Here is a 20,256-nt window from a genome sequence, read left to right as displayed (position 1 = left end):
GGTCATAATAATCTGGCCACTCAGTGTGTGTGTGTGTATCCCACATTCAAAGGCTGTTAAATCACGTTGTTTACTCATCAGAAAAAGATCACTTCTATCGTGGTAAACAACCAGCTTTCCTATTTATAATGGTCTGGCCCTCTAGCAACTTCAGCGCAAAATTATAGCTAATTTGCCTACAAACATCAGATGGTCATTGGCCACTCAGTGTATATGGAACCTATACAGCTCAATACCAAGAAGACACACAATCCAATAAAAAAAATGGACAAAGGACCTGAATAGACACTTCTCCAAAGAGGACATACAGATGGCCAATAAACATATGAAAAAATGCTCACAGTCACTAATCATCTGAGAGATTCAGATTAAAACTACAATGAGATCTGATCTGACTTCACAGCTGCCAGGATGGCTATCATCAATAAATCAACAAACAACAGGTGCTGGAGAGGATATGGAGACAAGGGAACCCTAGTGCAATATGGTGTGAACGTGGATTGGTGCAGCCATTTTGGAAAACAGTATGGAGGTTCCTCAAAAAATTAAAAATGGAACTGTCTTTTGACACAGAGATTCCACTTCTGGTACTATATCCTAAGAATCCCAAAACACCAATTCAAAATACATGCACCCCTATGTTCATAGCAGCATTATTTATAATAGCTAAGATCTGGAAACAGTCCAAGTGCTCATCAGTAGATGAGTGGATAGAAAAGCTTTGGTACATTTACACAATGGGATACTACTCAGCTGTAAAAATAAAGGAGCTCTTACCTTTTATGACAGCACTAGAGGCCTGGTGCATGAAATTCGTGCACGTGGAGGAGTCCCTCAGCCCAGCCTGCACCCTCTCTACTCTGGGACTCCTCGAGAGATGTCTGACTGCCGGTTTAGGTCTGATTCCGCGGGGATCCCTCTCACAATTCGGGACCGCTGGCTTCTACCTGCTCACCTGCCTGCTGGCCTGATCCCCCTAACTGCTCCCCCCTGCTGGACTGATCCCCCTAACTGCTCTCCCATGCCGGCCTGATCACCCCTAACTGCCTCTGCCTCGGCCCCGCCACCATGGCTTTGTCCAGAAGGACGTCCGGAAGATATCCAGTCTAATTAGCATATTATCCTTTTATTAGTATAGATGGATGGACCTGGAGATGATTATCAAACACTATATGATCTCACACGTGGCATCTAGTGAACAAATTAAACTGACGAACAAAATAGAACCACAGGCATGGATACGTGGAACAGACTGACAGATGTGAGAGGAGGTGGGTGGGGAGGACTGGATGAAAGAAGGTGAAGGGATTAGCCAAAGAACATATATGCATAGCCCATAGACACCGACTATAGTGTGATGAGGGCTGAAGGGAGAGGACAGGGTCTGGTGGAGGCGGGCAAACGGGGAAAAGTGGGGACATTTATAATAGTGCCATCAATAAAAAATGTTTCATTTTCCTCCTTTCTTACAGATTTGATATGTGCTTACTGTTTCCTTCAGTGCTTAACAGGCCACAGTGAAGGTACATCACTTTGCCCCTTTTTTGAGATGGCTCAAGATTCAGTAGGACTTCCTTCTGATTATCAGTTTTGGATGCGGAAGCTGTCTGTATGGGGCCAGGCCTCCACTTTGGAAACCCAGCAAGACATCTGCCATCACCTACCTCAGTTCCAGGAGTTCCTGAGGCAGATTTATGAAACCTTAAAAGAAATGGTAAGTAGTGGACCAAAATTAATGCCAGCAGGGACTCTTTACCAGATTTCACCAAGCCTTAATTTTATCCAAGGTCAGGAATTTGTGTTACTGACCTACTGTACTGAAGGAGTAGAAAGACGAATTTTACCCTTAGGTAATTCAGACAGGAAGTGGTTTCCTGTCTGTATTACCATAATGGTCTCTGACTCATTATGACTTCGTCTATTCTTCTTGATTAGTTATATTGTCACATAAGACTTCCTGACCGTCAGATTGTTTTTTAATAAATAAAACTTGGGCACTTGTTGTCAGGTAATAATTGGGATTCTTTTAAAGGCCTTTGCCTCTCTTAAATATTGAAGAGTTTACTGAAATGCTTACCTTTTCCTCAATCCTGTTTTAAAGTGGGCTCTACCAAAAAGTGATATTATTAAGATCTCTTCTTTTAAATATTTTAAGTGGCCTTTTCTGGTAAATATTAAGATTTTGAGTGTCTTTACAATTATATTTTTATTTTGGTATGATTTGTTTTTATTCTAATAGATATATTTGTAAATTAATGTATTTTTATATTATCAAAATATTATTTGTTTTATACTTATTGTCTCACTTCAAGATGCAAAGCAAAATTGTGATTCAACATAGACATTCTTGTGTTATACTTTTACTCCCATAATCATAGAAGCGAGTAGGAAATTTGAAGGATAATTCATATCGGTGGTATGAGTTCATATGTCTTTTGACACTGCAAAGAAAGATGCAGTCTGTATGAACAACCAATGCTAATTTTAAAATTGTTTTTTATAATAAGACTTCTGTAACTTGATCTTAAAGTGGTCCCAGGAAGTCTAAGACTGGCCTCGATGCTGAGACAATGTGAAGAATTTATTGCTGCAGCAGTAGGAAATGCTTATCATTTCACCCTGTGTGCACATTATCTCAGTTTGGTCTCATTTTTGAACTTTATTTGAAAGATAAAGAAGTGGGAAAAGGCCACTGTACAACAGCATGCATATTTTTAAATCTTAAGCTGTTTTCTATTTAGTTGGCCGATTTTTGTCTCAGGTTTTAGATTGTTGTAGACTGAGTCTGGTGCCATTTAGCATATAGTAATCAAAGTAGTAATAAACATAGATAAATATCTTTATGCTTTGGCTGCTTTTATTTCTTTATATAAGTTCCAGAGTTTTTGTCCTCTTAAACCTTCTTTGAAATAGCCCTTCTGGAGCTCAGTTAGGATCATCTTTTATTTTGTTAGAAAAAAACTCCAGGATAAAGATAAGAAATTATAAAGATATTAATCACCCATAATGTTTTTTCACTGTTATGTGGCCTTTGTTATTTTTAAATAAAGTGGCATTTCCTGACTGTTAAGTATGAATAAAGTGGAGTTAATTTGGTAACAAAATTGATTTTACTAAATGTGCTGTACATCTTACTTAGTGTTGGTGACCTGGTTTAAGGATGAACAATGGTGGTTGTTGTTAGGGTTGCCGAAGGAGGAACGCATGAGGCCAAAGTGGTAAAGAATCATGAATTTATTAGGTTATCTGGAAAACCAGATGGGCTGAGCCCCAAAATGGCACCAGCATCCAGGGACGGGGAGTCAGAGATTTTAAAGGACTCTAGGCGGGCTTTTCTGGGTGAAGAATTCTCTGGGAGAGTCCCCAGGGGAAAGATAATGGTCTTAGCAAGTGGAATGTGGTCTAAGCAGAAGGGAATGTTGGTTGTGAAATGACCTAAAGGTCAGTTCCCAGGGGAGAGGGTATCCATTTGATTATTTGATCAGACCTAACAGTTGCTTGTTAACCTTTATTTGAAGAACATACTGAAAGATCTTTTCTAATTCTATTTTCCTTACTTTTCTGAAATATATACTAAAACAAGAAGCATTCAAGTTCCCTCAAGCCATAGTGTCAGTTCAGTCTTTCTGAGTGATATAGGGCCCTTTTACTGACCAAAGCATAATTTTCTTTTACAGGATTCAAATACAATCATTGAAAGATTTCCCACAATTGGTCAACTATTGGCAAAAACTTGCTGGAATCCTTTTATCTTAGCATATGGTAAGAATCCAAAGCATGCTCTCTCAAAACACAAACTTCTAATGATATCTTTAGTCTGCATTGTTTAATAAAATACAGAGCTTTAAATTATAAACCTGTTTTCTGTATTTCACAAAGCAACTTTTTAAATGTATATTCTTTGCTCCATTACAAAATGGCATCCTTTATTGTTTATATATGTTTATGTATGTTTGTATAGATAAACACACACAAACACACACACACACACACACACACACACACACACACACGCAGATCTGTAGGGAATATAATTCTTTGTGTTAGAGGGTAGAAACTCCCAGATGATTATCATAACCTCATTTTTAATTCAGTATAAAATGGATTTAATAATTAAATAATTTTTATTTCCCAGTTTCATATTAGCACACGTACTGTTTTTCATGTGTAAAATTATTCTTCAGAGTCTGAATCCTTCATGACTCTACCATTATTTAGGGATGACAACCTGGTTTTACCAAAGATTAAGAGGAATTTGGGATTCACTGGGGAGGTGTAACTTTACTGATCCCCTGCCTACCTGTCCCGCCTCATTTCTTGTTTAATTCCCCACAACTACACCACATTTGTGGTAGCCAGGTCAGATTACTAACTGTGCCTGAAGTACATGATGTTAGAGCCTGTGACATGCAATTCCTGTTGCCTGGAACTCTGTTCTCTCTCCTCCTCATAAACCTTTTAAATCACCTTGTTGGGGCTGAGTTGGGAACCTGTCTTAGTATTTCCATATCCACTAGCATTTCCCTTAATTATACAGTAACACTTACTATACTGTTTATAATTGTTGGTTTGCCTGTCTGATATCCTGGAAGACTGAATGTCTTTCAGGAGCAGGAACTGTGGTTTTAGTTCTTTGTTGTCCTAGGGCCTATGGTAGGGTGGAGCAGGTGCATCTGAAGGTGCACAATCGAGGCTTATTGCCTTAAATTGACTATATTATTAGCTAATGTAATATTTACTTTTCATATTTTTAGTCAAAGACTGATTGTGTAACATGATATCAGAATAAGAAATAAAATGAATATTTCTTTTTGATGTTTTAAAGAATTATTTCTCTCTCCTAACCTGTCATACATAAATTATTATAAGAAACATAAACTAGGTGGGGAAGGGACATTAGCATTTGGTCCTGTGAGCATACATGCATGTGTGCATTGAACACACTCAAACTCACTTTTTCTGGCCCCACGCTCATCCACTTCTTTTCCTTTCCACTCTGCCTCTTGCTGCTGCTTCTCTCTTGAGTTGATTCTACCTACCCCAACCACTGAGCCTGTTCAAGTTATTTTTTTTAATCCTACTTTAGGATATTTTTCCATTTATTTTTAGAGAGAGTGAAAGAGAGAGAGAAAGACAGAGAGAAATACATCAATTGGTTGCCTCCTGTACGCACCCTGACAAGGGCCTGGGCTGGGGAGGCGCCTGCACCAAGGTACATGCCCTTGACCGGAATCGAACCCGGGACCCTTCTGTTCACAGGCCTATGCTCTGTCCACTGAGCCAAACCTGCTGGGACCTGTTCAAGTTCTTGACCTGAAATGGCAAAGCCTTCTTCGTACAGCCATCACTGTACTTGCCACTCTTACCAGGGCCACACATCCCTGTCTTGTATTTATATATTTTAGTGGTGCCACTGAAATGTACTGCTAATGAGCTTACTTTGTTTTAGGAATTTACAGATGCAAGCCGTCACTTGTTATTCATGAATGCCACAAGCACACTACAGGGGATGGCCTGTCTCAGGATCCTTCCTGGAGGCCCTGACTTTGGGACTGGAGCATCCAGCCAGGCAATTAAGTGAGATGGGAAACTGACAGCAGATCTTAGTGCAAAGTTTTTATTCTGAAAAAGAGTGGAAATGAAAGGAATATACCACTATGTATTTGCCACCTAATATTTTATTTTTTTATATCTTAAACTGAAATTTCAAATAAAAGTTAATTCTTTAAACTTTAATTCTATAGTTTAAAAGCATAAAGGCAGCATTTTTTGAGACAATAAATATTGTTTCAGCTGCCAAGTTTGGGGGCTAATTGTTACACAGCAGTAGATAGCAAATAGTGAGGAAGAGGGGTTATAGCTGTTAAGTTTAATTATGAATAAAGAGATAGAATCAAGGGTTCCAAGGAGGTAAGGCACTAATTTAGAGAACACCACTGAATAAAAGGTGTCTCTCCCTTTCTATTATTACCTACTTTGTCTCTTCTCTTTCTGGTGTCTCCATTTCCAAATACTCCTTATTATTCTTATTTCAGATCCTGTTCTCACTTAATATTATGGGAAACTTATTTCCTTAATGGAAACTGTTTATGTTTACTGTATTTAAAAAATAATTTTGATGTTATATAATTGTAAAAAAGACCCTTTCCTGAGAGAAAATGCCCAACCAATGAAACAACAGCATAAAGCAAGTCCTTCTATGCCTGTCAGTCTTTTCTATGAGCTCAGAATCAAAGGTGTACCTCAAACAGGAAACTGAAATTTAATGGGCAGTTCAAAAGGCAGCGCAAGCATTGCAACAGAGAGAGATGGAGAATTTGTTTCTGGTTGTCAGAGGGGGCCAATGTAATGAAGATGAGGTGCTAAGGAAAGATCACATATGATACAAGTTTAGGCCCAAGGGATAAAATTAGTCCAGCCTCCACTTTTACAATTAAGGAACCAGAAACCCAGAAAGTTCCATGACTTGTCTTAAAAAACCCCATCTCATCTACTGTCTTCCAAGAGTCAGCTCTAGCATGAGCTGCCCTGTGAAATTCTCCTACTCAGATCCTTGTTCCGACTTCTGGTCTCTTTTTTCCTTCACTGGAAAGTGAGCAGAAGTTGTGAGCTGTGTTTTCCTAGGCATTGGCATACAAAAACAAACAAACAAATAAAAAAACAAAACAAAAACCTCAGTAAATATCTGTGCAGTGAACATATACATTCAGGTGATGCTGGCCAGTAGGAAAGCCAGGACTGGAATGCTTCCACCACATGGTGTGATCTACTCGGGTTTAGATCTTTACAACATGGCAGACGTTAGAGGGCTGGGCTCCTGGCTCTTATTAGCTTTGTTCTCTGGGGAAAGTGTCTTCTTTATTCTAATCCATAATTACCTTTTCTGCAAGACTATCATCAAGAACTCATTTAGATCCACTGTGCAATCCACGGAGACCAGCGCAAAATGAGCGATGCCTCTGATTCTACTTCTTCAATTCTATAACACAAACTTTCCCACATTTTAACATTCTGAATAGGATGCCCTACATGTACCATGTATACTTAAAGGTTGGGTGAAAATTTCTTTGGCTTTTCTTTTTCTTTCTTTTTTTAAATTTTTTGTTATTGTTAATCCTCACCTGAGGATTTTACTAGTATTTCCATTGGCTTTGAGAGAGAGAGAGAGAGAGAGATTGAGAGAGAGAGACATCAATGTGAGAGAGACACATCAATTGGTTGCCTCCCATACACTCCCTGACTGGGGTGGGGATTGAACCTGCAACCTAGACATGTGCCCTTGACCAGGAATCAGACCTGCAGCCCTTTGGTGCATGGGCTGATGCTCTAACCACCGATCACACTGGCTAGTTTCTTTTTTTCTTTTTGAGAGAAAAATAAATATACCGTTGAACTAAATATGTGAAATATCTCAACACCTGGGAAAAACTCCTATCTTTTGTATTATTTTAGATTTAAGCTCCATGCATTAACATTCTCTTCTTTTTTTTCTTTTTTAAATTTTTATTTTAGTGTTGAATGTCTGTGTTTTGGAAATGCATTCCTTTTTAACCCAGGAAGCTGTTTGTGTAAGCTTGTCACTGGACTGGTTCCAAACCAGGGGTTCTGTCCCGCCACCCCTATATGGTCCGGAACCTCAAGGCTCTTGACTTGTGTAGGAAAGAATTCAAGAACGAATCCCAGGGAGAGCGAAAGCAAGTTTTATTTAGGTAGAGAAAGAAAGAGGTCTGGACGTGGGTTCCTGGAGACAGGGTTGGGGGTTGAGCCCAGGATTGGCTGCTGCCACCTGGTGCCCTCTGGTTGCAAGTCTCACAGGGCATGGACATGAAACAATACGTGTCTGAGTGGACATGAAGAACTTGTGAGCTGTGCCTCGTGTGGTCAGTTAGTTCCTGGGATTTTATGTGTTTTCAGTTTCTGAACTTTGTGGCACCAAATTCTGTCTTTGCCTTTGGGTTGAGAGGGGGTCTTGTCCCCAACATGGTCCCTTCTGCAAGTGTCATGGTGTTTGTCCACCTGCCCCCCCTTGTACTTGTAATGTCAGTTTTCATTGTAATCCTATCTAATAAAGAGTGAATATGCTAATTGACCATCACACCCTCACAAAGATGGCGGCCCTCACACACAATAAAGAGGAAATATGCTAGTTGTCTGCCACGCCCCCACAAAATGGCAGTGCCCACAGCCACAAGATGGTGGCACCCAGTCCCCTCAGCCCCACCTTATCCAGCCTCAGTTCCTCAGTCCCCTCAGCCCTGCAGGGGAAGGCAGTTGGGGCAATTGGGCCTGCAGGGGAGGGCAGTTGGGGACTGTCATGCCGGCAGGAGAGCACTTGTTGTCAATCATGCTGGCAGGAGAGCGGTTAGGGGGCTATCAGGCTAGCAGGTAGAGTGGTTAGGGGCAATCAGGCCGGCGGGCAGGCGAGTGGTTAGGAGCCAACAGTCCCGGATTGTGAGAGGGATGTCCGACCGGCAGTCAGACATCCCCCAAGAGGTCCCAGATTGGAGAGGGTGCAGGCTGGGCTGAGGGACACCCCCGCCCTGTGCACGAATTTGTGCACCAGTCCTCTAAGGATGGTATAATGGACTTTGGGGTTGGTCTTTGGTCATCTTTTCCTCCATCGTGGATTAATCTGATTTTAGCCAGTACTTGTTGATGACTCCTGTGAACACCACAGCAGTTTCCTGCCATAAACTGTTTCCCTTTGACCATGTGTGGAGGTGGGGGCTTTGATGAGAGGACATAGCTAGCAGCTTATCGGCCTATGATGTTGCTTCTACTTCCTCATTCCCCTGGTTGGGAGTTTTTCCTAACTTCTTTCTGTCCTGTCTCAAGCTTATCATTGGATGTGTCTGTCACACTTGTGACATGAAGATGGAATTTCTTCTAATATTTAAAACATAGGCCATATAATAGTCACATTTTTAATCAATGGGATTGGTTCAACCTGAAGAATGCTAGGATCATTAGAGGTTAAATTATATGATAATTGAAATAATTGATCTCAGGCAAGCTCATGAAAACCAGGGAAAAAAGTTAATCCCTCCGAATAAATCCTGATAAAGTTTGTTTAAAGATGTTATTAGAAGATCATAAGCCTATAGATATTTATGGGTTTAAAAAATACTGTTAGTGTCTTGTGGTGTGTGGTTGAAAATAAAGAGGTAGTTTTCTGTAGTTTGTATTTTCCTTTTTTTAAAAAAAATTTAATCCTTACCCGGGGATTATTTTTTCATTGATTTTTAGAGAGAGTGGAAGAGAGAGGGAAAGATAGAGAGAAATATCGATGTGAGAGAAATACATTGATTGGTTGCCTTCTGTATGTGCCCTGACCAGGGCCTGGGCCAGGGAGGAGCCTGCAACCAAGGTTCACTGCCTTGATTGGTTGCCTTCTGTATGTGCCCTGACCAGGGCCTGGGCCAGGGAGGAGCCTGCAACCAAGGTACATGCACTTGACTGGAATTGAACCCGGGACCTTACGGTCCTCAGGCTGACACTCTATCCACTGAGCCAAACTGGCTAGGGATTCTTTATTTCTTATTAATGAATCCCTTAGAGATGCTTTGTTTATGAGATAACAGAAGGTAAGAAGGTAAAGGGTGAGAACTTGAGTTTTTCACCCCAAAATATGCTTTTGGAATATTGATTATTTTAAGCTGGTTATTTTTAATTAACAAAAGACTTAGATAAAAAATTTGACCTCCCCTCCCTTCCCCCAACTACTAAAAGGATTTAGAGAGGACCTGCTCCAGGAAGGAAGCTATTATAGATAGCTATAGTTTACCATGAGCTAAATATGCTAGGGAGGAACCCAGGAAGGCCCTTTGATAAAAGTCCTCTCTGTGACCCTTGTTAAAGATAGTCCAGCAAACAGTTACTTACCAGACATTTACTTTTCCATCTCCATGTGAATTGTATTGCTGCCCTTTAAAGTCCAAGACCATAATCGACATCCTCTCTCCTTAGCTCAAGGTGGCATATAAGCCTTAACTGCCCTACTTCTCCTTGGTCCCGTATTCTTTTTATTTTTTAAAAACGTATTTTGTATTGATTTCAGAGAGGAAAGGAGGAGGAGGAGAGAGAGAAACATCAATGATGAAAGAGAATCATCGACGGACTGTCTCTTGCACGTCCACTACTTGGGATCGAGCCTGCAATCGGGCATGTGCCCTGACTGGGAATTGAACTATGACCTCCTGGTTCATAGGTTGACTGTCAACCACTAAGGCTAGAAGGAACCCTTGCTCTCCCGGAGTTGGCTTATGCATACATAATAAGTTTGGTCATTTTTTCCTGGTAATCTGTCTCATGTTAATTTGATTATTAGTCCAGACAGAAGACTTTAGAAGGCTAGAAGGGAAATTTATTTTTCTGCCCCCACCAGGGCATCAGGTGGTTCTGCAGAGCTTGATTCCAGGTGCTGGGTTTCCTCAGTCTCACCGCCATGGCCTTGTGATAAAGTCCATAGCTGCTTGGCTCTAGCTCAGGTAACTAACATCTTCAATCTTTAGCCCTCCTTTTGCTTTTCAAACCTGTTACAAAATTTCCAGCTGGAATGGATTCAGTTTCCAAAAGAGAAAAGAAAAAAAGGCTCACTAAACAGTTATTCCCATCAAATACAAGATTTCAAAATTCAGCATTTTCATCACATATTTACTAAAGTTTTAAATTTCAGAGTAAAAAATTAAGAGCATGTTAAGAGGCTTCTATTTTATGCAAACCGTTTGGTATTAAGCAATCTTTTTGTTGAGTTTGTTTTTAAAAAGGGAGGGTGTTTTGGCAAATTAGAAAGTTAAAAGATTAAATCTGAAAGATTGAGTGCTGCCTGTAGTAATTATGTTGCCTTAAAGAGGTTGAAACTACTAATGATTTGAAATGAGAAATAAAGAACTGATCTTGAGAAAAGCCCAGTTCTTTTAGTCCTTTCCATCCTTCTCTTTTGGCTTTAAAAGTTGCTGCTGTAACAGAAAGGGAATTGACCACACAAGTGCTGAGTATACACGATCCCAAACCCACAAGAAGAAAAAACCCCACAAAGTTGTTTCACACGTGGTCCTGAATGCTTATTCTGTGAACTTAGTAGTTTGAGATTTACCTAAAATATAATAAACATTTCTGTAAATATAATGTTTTACATTTTTTTAATACTGTTTATCTTTCCCTTTTAGTTGATTTAACCTACTCATTTTAGTTTTTCTCTTTGCAGATGAAAGCCAAAAAATTCTAACATGGTGCTTAGGTTGTCTGATTAACAAAGAACCACAGAATTCTGGAGAATCGAAACTGAGCTCCTGGACACGGGTAAGAGTGTAAGCTTGCCCTGCGCTGCTTTGAATTAAATTCTTTAAAGGTGCTGCTGACTGTCCAGTTCCAGGATGTTTTAGAAACATTTCAAACATACCCTTTGCTGTTACATTGTCTTGCTGAGTGTAAGATTAAAGAGATTTTACTTTTGTTTGTGAATTCTGTAAAACATTGGTCTTTAGGGTGAACTTTCCTATGCCTCCAAGACCTCGTGTTGAGTGGTTTTGGAAAGTTACTTTCAGGTAATGTAAAAGAATGCACCCTGTTTCCCTCCAGCAATTGCTATCCTTCCAAAAATTGTTCCTCCCTACCAACTGTTATGCCCAGATTTCAGGATCCCCAACAGACCATCAGGGAGCCAGCCGAGTCCGATGCAAAAGCAAAAAGAGTCTTTATTTGAGCTAGCTCGGGCTCCCTGTCCACCACACTCGCTGACGCAGCGGCAGGGGGCAGAGAGAGAGAGCTTTGTGGGTAGAGGGGTTTTATAGGGGGGTTGGAGTAAGGGGAGGAGAGAGGACTGTGGGCCCTGCTGATTGGCCAGGCACAAGTCGGTGTCTTGTTACACAGGATGTGGTCGTGTCTATGGCGCGCACTTCCCTTGATTATCATTGGTTAGTTTAAAGAAATCCTAGGTGTGGCTAGCAGAGGCTTGGGCTTCTTCCGGGAAGACGCTCCTTGCTGAGCTGCCCAAAAACGGAGGATTCGGGGCAAGATGGAGGGCATAGCCCTCGCCCTTTCACAACCTAGTTTAAATACTATAATTATGTAATTCCTCTCCAGGTGCTTCTCTGCCTCTTTCAGAATCTATTCTGTAGTAAAACTAAAATTCAGAAGTTCCCTGGGAATAGTAGTCTTTATTTTGTGTCCCCAAGTTGGTGCCCAGGCCAGTATGCTCAGACTAGCACCTGGTGCTAGTTGGCTGCTGTTGCTCACAGTCAAATTGGTTACTCAGCTGTGCTAGTCCAGATAGCTGACAGCTCCCTGCATTCACCATGGCTGTTTCTGCTTCCTCTTGAAGGGTAGACACAAGTTGCAGACTGTTGTGAGGCTGGGCTGTGACTGCCCTCAACGCCAGCAAGTTGGCTATTCTTTTCTCTTACTCCCCACTGTCTTGCTGCCATAACCCCAAGGACTCACTGAGGCCTGTCAGACTACTTAGTATGCACATGGTTCAGGTTGCTGTTTAGTATTATGAAATCACCCACCTAGATTAATGCATGTGGTTTTGTCTATCAGTCTGACTGGTGATATAATATCATTTACTGCTTTTTGACCATTCCTTTGTTTAATACAATATTGCAGACAGAGATGGCAAAGACAGTATTTGTAATTTCCTGTTATATTCAAAGAATAGAAGGGAAAGGGAAAGAAGAAGTGAAAAGGACTGGGCGAGGGAAGGAAAGAATGCAAAATTTAATTAGAAGGAAAATTAATGCAAAGAACTGAAGAAAGGAATGGATAAGTGGAATTAGAGTTGAAATAATATGAAAAATAAGGTTATAGGATAACATATTTATTCTTTAAGGTTTTAAATTGTTGCTTCTGTTGAGTATGTGATATTTTAATGATTATTTAGGATATTTTTTTTTATTGCCTAGCTCAATACGTTCTGACATAGACCATCTAATTAAATTTTTTGGATGATTGGGTTAACTTTTTTTATTTCACTGACTCTATTAGCCCATTAAAAATTTTCTAGCCTTGCATTTTATTCTGTGGGTTTCTCTTATGTAATGTAGTGTCCGTTTATCATTAGGTAATTATTAAGTATAACTCAGGGAGATAAAGTAAAAGCACTTCATTCCTATCTTCAGAGAATTCTCAGGCTGGCCAAGTCATCCAAGGGCAGTGTGATGGGTATTAGTAGAGCTATAAATAGGTGTGATGGCAACACAGAGGAGGAACACTTGCTCAGACTTCAGGGTTTGGTGACATTTCCTGGGGGAGATGATGTATTAGCTGAATTTTGAAAGATGACTAGAGAGCAGGGATAGAGTTTTAGGAGTGATATTGCTGTCAGCAGAAAGTGTATGTGCAAAGAAAGCATGGTGGTGAGAAAGCAAATGTTGCATTGGGGGAACTCAGGTACTTACTAGGTATACCTGTTAATAATGGCGGGTTTTGTAATCAAAGAAAACACGATAATTTCAAGAGAAACATCAAAAATGCTTTATTCAAAGTAATGTTCATCGCTAGCTACACATTTCCCCCATCTTTCAGGTAATTTGTGGATACCGTCCCAATAGAACTTTTCTTATTTTGAGGCAGACCATTCAGAGACTCAATTTTCCACTTCTTCATACGTTTTGAAGTGCTGCTCAAAAAGTGCATGTGCCATCGTTCAGAACAAGTGGTCATCTGAAGGAGCAAGGTCTGGTGAATACGGTGGGTGGGTTAATACTTCCCAGGCAAGATCTTTTAACGTGTCTTTAACTGGTTTTGAAGTGTGTGATGGTGCGTTATCATGAAGCAAAATTACTTTGCCGTGTCTTCTGGCCCATTCTGGTCGTTTTATGATTAAAGCATGATTCAAATTGATTATTTGTTGTCAGTAGCGATCAGTATTAATGGTTTCACCTGGTTTTAGAAACTCATAATACACCACACCTTCCTGATCCCACCAAACACAGAGCATTGTTTTCTTTCTGAAGCCATTTGGCCTTACAGTCGATGTTGATGGTTGACCTGGATCAACCCTTGGTTTTGTGCATTTGGGATTCTCAAAATAAATCCACTTTTCATCGCCAGTAACAATTCGATGCAAAAAAGACTTTCTTTCGGGCAGATGAAGCAACATTTTACTGATGACTTTTTGGTTTTCCATTTGTCTTTCGTTCACTTGATGTGGCACCCATTTTCCTTCCTTTAAAATCTTTCCCATTGCTTGTAAATGATCGGAAATTGTTTGCTGAGCAGTGTTTAATCTTTCTGCAAGTTGTTTTTGATTTGACACAAATTTTCATCCAATAATGCTTGTAATTGTTGGTCTTAAAACTTCTTCTGTTGATCTGGATGTTCTTTGTCTTTCACATTGAAATCATCGCTTTTAAAGCATTTAAACCAGTGTTCACAAGTATCTTGAGATGGAGCATGTTCATCATAAGCTTCCCGAAGTATATGATAACTTTTTCTTCAAAATAATGAATTAAAACTTCCCGCAGATGCTCTTTTTTTGGCACAAAATTCGACATTTTTAAGCATAAAAATATCTATGATGTTAACACCTTCAGCAAATTTAACATAAGAAGTTTTGAAGCTTGTTGTCAATACAACAAAATAGCATACATATCAAAATTCATATATATCAACATATGTGTAACTCCATCTATTGAAAAAAATCTGCCTTATTAACCGGTACACCTAGTACATGGAATAAAAAAAACAACAAACAAGCTCATAGATACAGAGAATAGACGTGGTTGTGGAGGGTTGGGGTGGGGAAAATGGGTTAAAGAGTAAACATTTCCAGTTATAAGAGAAATAACTGGGGATGTAATGTACAGCATGGTGACTATAGTTAATAATACTGTATTGTATATTTCAAAGTTGCTAAGAGAGTAAGTCTTAAAAAAAGTTTTCATCATAAGAAAAAAGAACTGTTTTGCAATTGTGACGATGGATGTTAATTGGACTTATTTTTGTAATCAACTTGCAGCACATACAAATATCAAATAATGTGCACTTGAAACTGTTATATGTCAACTGTTATATCTCAATAATAATAAAAAAGTCACATATGCCAAAATAAAGGTGAGGAAGGGAAAGAGATGATGAAGTTTCACGATTAGAAATGTTCTCCAAGGAGGTGACTTTTTAGGAGAGATTTAAATTAGCTGAATGAATAAGCCCCATTTTTTTTTTTTTTGCAGCCTATCAATGCCTCTCTCCCGCATCTATTTCTCTTTCCCCCCCCCCCCTCAAACTCTCTCTCTTTCTCTCTCTTTTGGGGGAAGAACTCTGACTTTTGCCACTCCATTCTGCATCCAAAAGCCTGTCTCCTTGCTCATGGAGGTTCTCCTACTACCTGTGGGATATTCAGCCCTAATTTTTTTTTTAATTCTACTTGGTTATCTTTCTTTTTCTTATTGATTTGTAGAAATTCTTTTTTTAAAAAATATATTTTATTGATATTTTACAGAGAGGGAGAGGGATAGAGAGTTAGAAACATCGATGAGAGAGAAACATCGATTCGCTGCCTCCTGCACACCTCCTACTGGGGATGTGCCCGCAACCAAGGTACATGTCCTTGACTGGAATCGAACCTGGGACCCTTCAGTCTGTAGGCCGACACTCTATCCACTGAGCCAAACCAGTTAGGGCTGTAAAAATTCTTTATATGTATTGAATATAGGTACCATTTTTATTGCATGTATTGCAGCTATTTTTTTCCACACTATGGTTTATGTTTTTGTGTTTACATTTTCTCATTTTCTTTTAAAGAAGATTTTTAAAAAATTGATTTTCGAGAGAGAGGAAAGTGGGGAGAGAGTCAGAGAGAGAGAGAGAGACAGAGAGAGAGAGAGAGAGAGAGAGAGAGAGAGACAGACAGAGACAGACAGAGTGGGAGAGAAAGAAAGAGGGAGAGAGAGAAACATCGACATGAGAGAGAAACATTGATCAATTGTCTCTCTTATGCATCCCGATTAGGACTGAACCCACAACTTAGGTATGATCCCTGATCAGAAATCAAATGTTCAACCTTTTTGGTACACGGTATGACACTCCAACCAACAGAACCACCTGGTCAGGGCTCAAGGAAGATATTTTAAATTTTATTATAGTTAGATTTATCAATCTTTTCCTTTGTGGTTAATAACTTCGTATCTTATTTAAGAAAATTTTCCCTACTCCAGGGTCATGAAGATCTTCCATCTTCTAAAAGTATATTGGTTTGCCTTTGCCATTTGGTCTGTGATCTACCTGTAACAGTTTTATTGAATGGTCTAAGGTGGGTGTTTATATTTATTTTGCTTCCATATGGATACCCCATTATCCCAGCACCATTATTTCAAAATCCTTTCCTCACTGAAGGAATAAGCCCTATTTTGCTACCTTCATATAATAGGGTGTATTTGTATTTAGGTGCAGGTATGAGCCTAAATCTCTTGATTAGTCTCATTGTATATGATGGTTAATTTTATGTGTCAGCTTGACTAGCCCATGGTGTGCCAGCTGTTTAGTCAAACATTATTCTGGGATGTGATTAACATTTAAACTGATAGGCTGAGTAAAGCAGATCATCCTCCCTAATGTGTGTGGATTTCACCCAACTAATTGATGGCCTGAATAGAACAAAAAAGCTGACCCCTCCTTTAAGGGTTTTCTCTATACTGGACTCTAATAAAGATTAGTCCTTGAGTGAACTCCAAATTGTATGTTTTTTTTATTTTTAGTGTAACACATCATTGTCAGAGCATTCTACAGAGAGTGCCCTGCATTTTTACAAAACAAGTTGTCTCAGAGATGATGGTGTTTGTACATTGAGATGCAAGACAGGCAATGGACTCAGAAGTAGACAGTAGGTTTGATGCTGGCAAAATGGCACTAGGGATTGGTCAGCCAAGGGGCAGACACGGATATTTTGGAAACATGATTATGTCTACGGCTGTTGCTAATTTCTGTTGTTATAGTAGTCCCCCTTATTGGCGGTTTTACTTTCTGCAGATTCAATTAACTGTGGCCATCCAAACATATTAAATGAAAAATTCCAGAAATAAGCAAGACATAAGTTTTAAATTGCATGCTGTTCTCAGTAGTGTGATGAAATTTTGTGCCATTTTACTTCACCCCACCTACGATGTGAATCGTCCCTTTGTCCAGTGGATTCACCTCATTTTTTCTCACCACCCGGGCATTGTGTCATCTCACATCATCACAAGAAGAATGATGACTACAGTACAATGAGACATTTTGAGAGAGAGAAAGAGACCACATTCACATAACTTTTATTACAGCATATAGAATGATCATTTAAAAGGTAAAAGAGCATCATTCCTGAGGCCAGTTAGTGAAAGACAGCAGAGGCAAGGTGACATTCTGGGACAAGGCAGGTACTCCTTCAGGGAGCTGAAGATTCCTCTTCCAAAGCTCCACTCTTGTAAAACACTGCCAGTTGTGAACGAATGCTCTCTCTTTTGTTTTACTTTTTCTTTCTTTATTTTTACTATTTTTATGTGTCTGTTCATTTACTTATTTCCCATCCCTCCACCCCCTTTCTGTAGTATTGTTCTCTATATCTGTGGGTCTGTTTCTATTTTGTTATTTCATTTGTTTTTTAAAGATTTCTCATATAAGTGAAATCATATAGTATTTGTCTTTCTCTGGCTGACTTGTTGAGTTATTTCACTTAAAATAGTACCCTCTAGGTCCATCAATGCTGTTGCATATGGCAGGATTTTATTATTTTTTATGGTTGAATAATATTCGTGTGTGTGTGTGTGTGTGTGTGTGTGTGTGTATCTCACATCTTCTTTATCCACTCATCTATTGATGGACATCTAGGTTGCTTCCATATCTTAGCTATTGCTAGTAATGCTGCAGTGAACATAGGGCAGCATCTATTTTTTTTTAATTAGTGTTTTTGGTTTTGTTTTGTATAAATACACAGACATAGAATTGCTGGATTACATGACAGCCTTATTTTTAATTTTTTGAGGAATCTCCATACTGTTTTTTATTGTGACTTCACTAATTTACAGTCCCATTAGCAGTGTACCAAGGTTCCTTTTTCTCCTCATCCTAGCCAACATTTACTTCTTGATTTCTTGTTGATAGCCAGCCTGAAGGGTGTGAGGTAATAAGTCATTGATATGTATTTCACATTTCCCTGATGATTAGTGATGTTAAGCATCTTTTCATAGGCCTGTTGGCTAATATGTATGTCCCCTTTGGAACTGTCTATTCAGGTCCTCTGCCCATTCTTAAATCAGAACATTTGTTTGTTTGTTTGTTTGTTTTTGTTAAGTTGTATCATTTCATTATATATTTTGGATATTAATTCCTTATTGGATGTATCATTTTAAAATATCTTCTCTCATTTAGTAAATGGTCTTTTTGTTTTGTTGATGGTTTCCTTTGCTATTCAGTAATTTTAGTTTGACATAGTCCCATTTGTTTATTTTTTCTTTTGTTGCCTTTGCCTAAGGAGACACAGCCAATAAGGTATTGCTAAGAGTGATGTTGCCTATGTTTTGTTCTAGGAGTTTTATGGTTTCAGGTCTTACATTTAAAACTTTTATCCCCTTTCAGTTTATTTTTGCATATGTTGTAAGAAAGTGGTCTGGTTTTAATTTTTTGCATGTATCTGTCCAGTTTTCCCAGTACCACTTATTGAAGAGACTGTCTTTAACACATTGTATATCCTCGTCTCCTTTGTCATAGATTAATTGACTGTATAAGTGAGATTTTATTTCCGGGTTCTCTATTCTATTCCATTGTTCTACATATATATTTTAATGCCACCACTGTTCCATTTTGTTTATTGTAGCTTTGTAGTATAGTTTGATGTCAGGTAGCGTAATAACCTCCCACTTTGTTCTTTTTCAAAAGTTCTTTGTCTAGTCAGGGTCTTTTTTGGTTCCTATAAATTTTAGGATTAGTTATTTTAATTTTGAGAAGAATGCCATCGGTATATTTATAGGGATTTCATTGAATCTGTATTGCTTTAGGTAGTAAATACATTTTAACAATATTAATCCATCCAATTCATGAGGAAGGTGTATCCTTCCATTCCTTCTTCAGTTTCTTTCTTCAGTGTCTCATAGTACTTCGCCTCTTTCATTAGTTAAGTTTATTCCTATGTACTTTGTTTTTTGGTGCAATTGTAAATTCCAGTCTTAATTTTGCCTTAGAAACACAACTAGTTTCTGCATATTGATTCTGTATTCTGTAGCTTTTGGTAGAGTCTGTAGGGTTTTCTGTATAAAGTATTATGTAGTCTGAAATAATGAGAGTTTTACTTCTTCCTTTTTTATTTGGATGCCTTTTATTTCTTTTTCTCATTTGACTGCTGTGTCTAGGATTTCCAGTACTATGTTGATTAGTGGTGTTAGTGGTCATCCTTTTCTTGTTCCTGATCTTGAGGAAAAGCTTTCAGGTTTTCACCACTAAGTATGATAGTAGCTGTGGGTTTGTGATACCGGTTTTATTATGTTGAGATATGTTCCTCCTGTACCTGCTTCGTTGAGAGTTTTTTCGTTAAAAGCAACCTTCATTTTTCCTGTTTCTCAGGTCAGAAATCCTGGAATCATCTGTGGTGACCCTTGTCCTCTTATATCTCACATCTAGTTTATCAACAAGTCTGTCAGTTCAGTCTTTGAAATATAACCAGGATCTGAATACTGCTCACCAATTTCACTGCTTCTACCTCCATTCAAGCCACTATCACCCCTCATGAGGGCCATTGCAGTTTTCCTCATCTGTCTCCTGCTTTCACCTTTGCTCTCCTATGTTCTTCATCCGAAAGATCTTTTAGAAGGTGCCTCTGCTCAGAACCTTCCAGTGACAAGTCTGTACTTGACTTATGAGGACTTCCACAACCTCACCCCATGTGACCTGGGTAATCTTCTCCCCATTTTCTCACTTCACTCCAGCACACACTGGCCTCCTTGCTGCTCCTCTGGTACCCAGAAACCTTGCCCAGGGCTTATGCATTCACCTTTGCTCACCTGTTTTCACAGCTCTTCCCCAGAGAGCCACAGGACCCCTTCTTGTACCTCTTTCAGGGTACTGCTCAGATATCACCTTCTCTGAGAGGCCTTCCTCATTACCCAGTCTCAGGAATGCACTGTCTTTATTTTGACTTATTTTTCTTCTTAATGCTGACCATCCCTGACATAACGATTTTTTTCTAACTTTTTATTACCTTCCAAATAGGTTACAAGTTCCATGAGAACAGAGACTTTTTTAAAGCCTAGAAAAAGTGCCTGGCACATAGTAAACATTCAGTGATTA

General features: G+C 39.1%; 1 protein-coding gene across 1 annotated transcript in view; it reads left to right on the top strand.

Moving 5' to 3' along the window:
* Positions 1 to 20,256, top strand: part of FANCC (Fanconi anemia, complementation group C) — a 259,948-nt gene that overhangs the window by 71,556 nt on the left and 168,136 nt on the right. Inside the window, exons 4-6 of the mRNA XM_014545688.1 lie at positions 1,473 to 1,714; positions 3,678 to 3,762; positions 11,207 to 11,301. Coding sequence (XP_014401174.1) covers positions 1,550 to 1,714; positions 3,678 to 3,762; positions 11,207 to 11,301 — 345 coding nt within the window. The 5' untranslated portion in view covers positions 1,473 to 1,549. The remainder of the gene's footprint in view (positions 1 to 1,472; positions 1,715 to 3,677; positions 3,763 to 11,206; positions 11,302 to 20,256) is intronic.

The sequence above is a fragment of the Myotis brandtii genome, unplaced genomic scaffold (assembly GCF_000412655.1).
Source record: "Myotis brandtii unplaced genomic scaffold, ASM41265v1 scaffold419, whole genome shotgun sequence".
In the NCBI taxonomy this organism is placed as follows: domain Eukaryota; kingdom Metazoa; phylum Chordata; class Mammalia; order Chiroptera; family Vespertilionidae; genus Myotis; species Myotis brandtii.
Note: the sequence above shows the minus strand (reverse complement) of the source record. Positions and strands in the feature narration are given on the sequence as shown.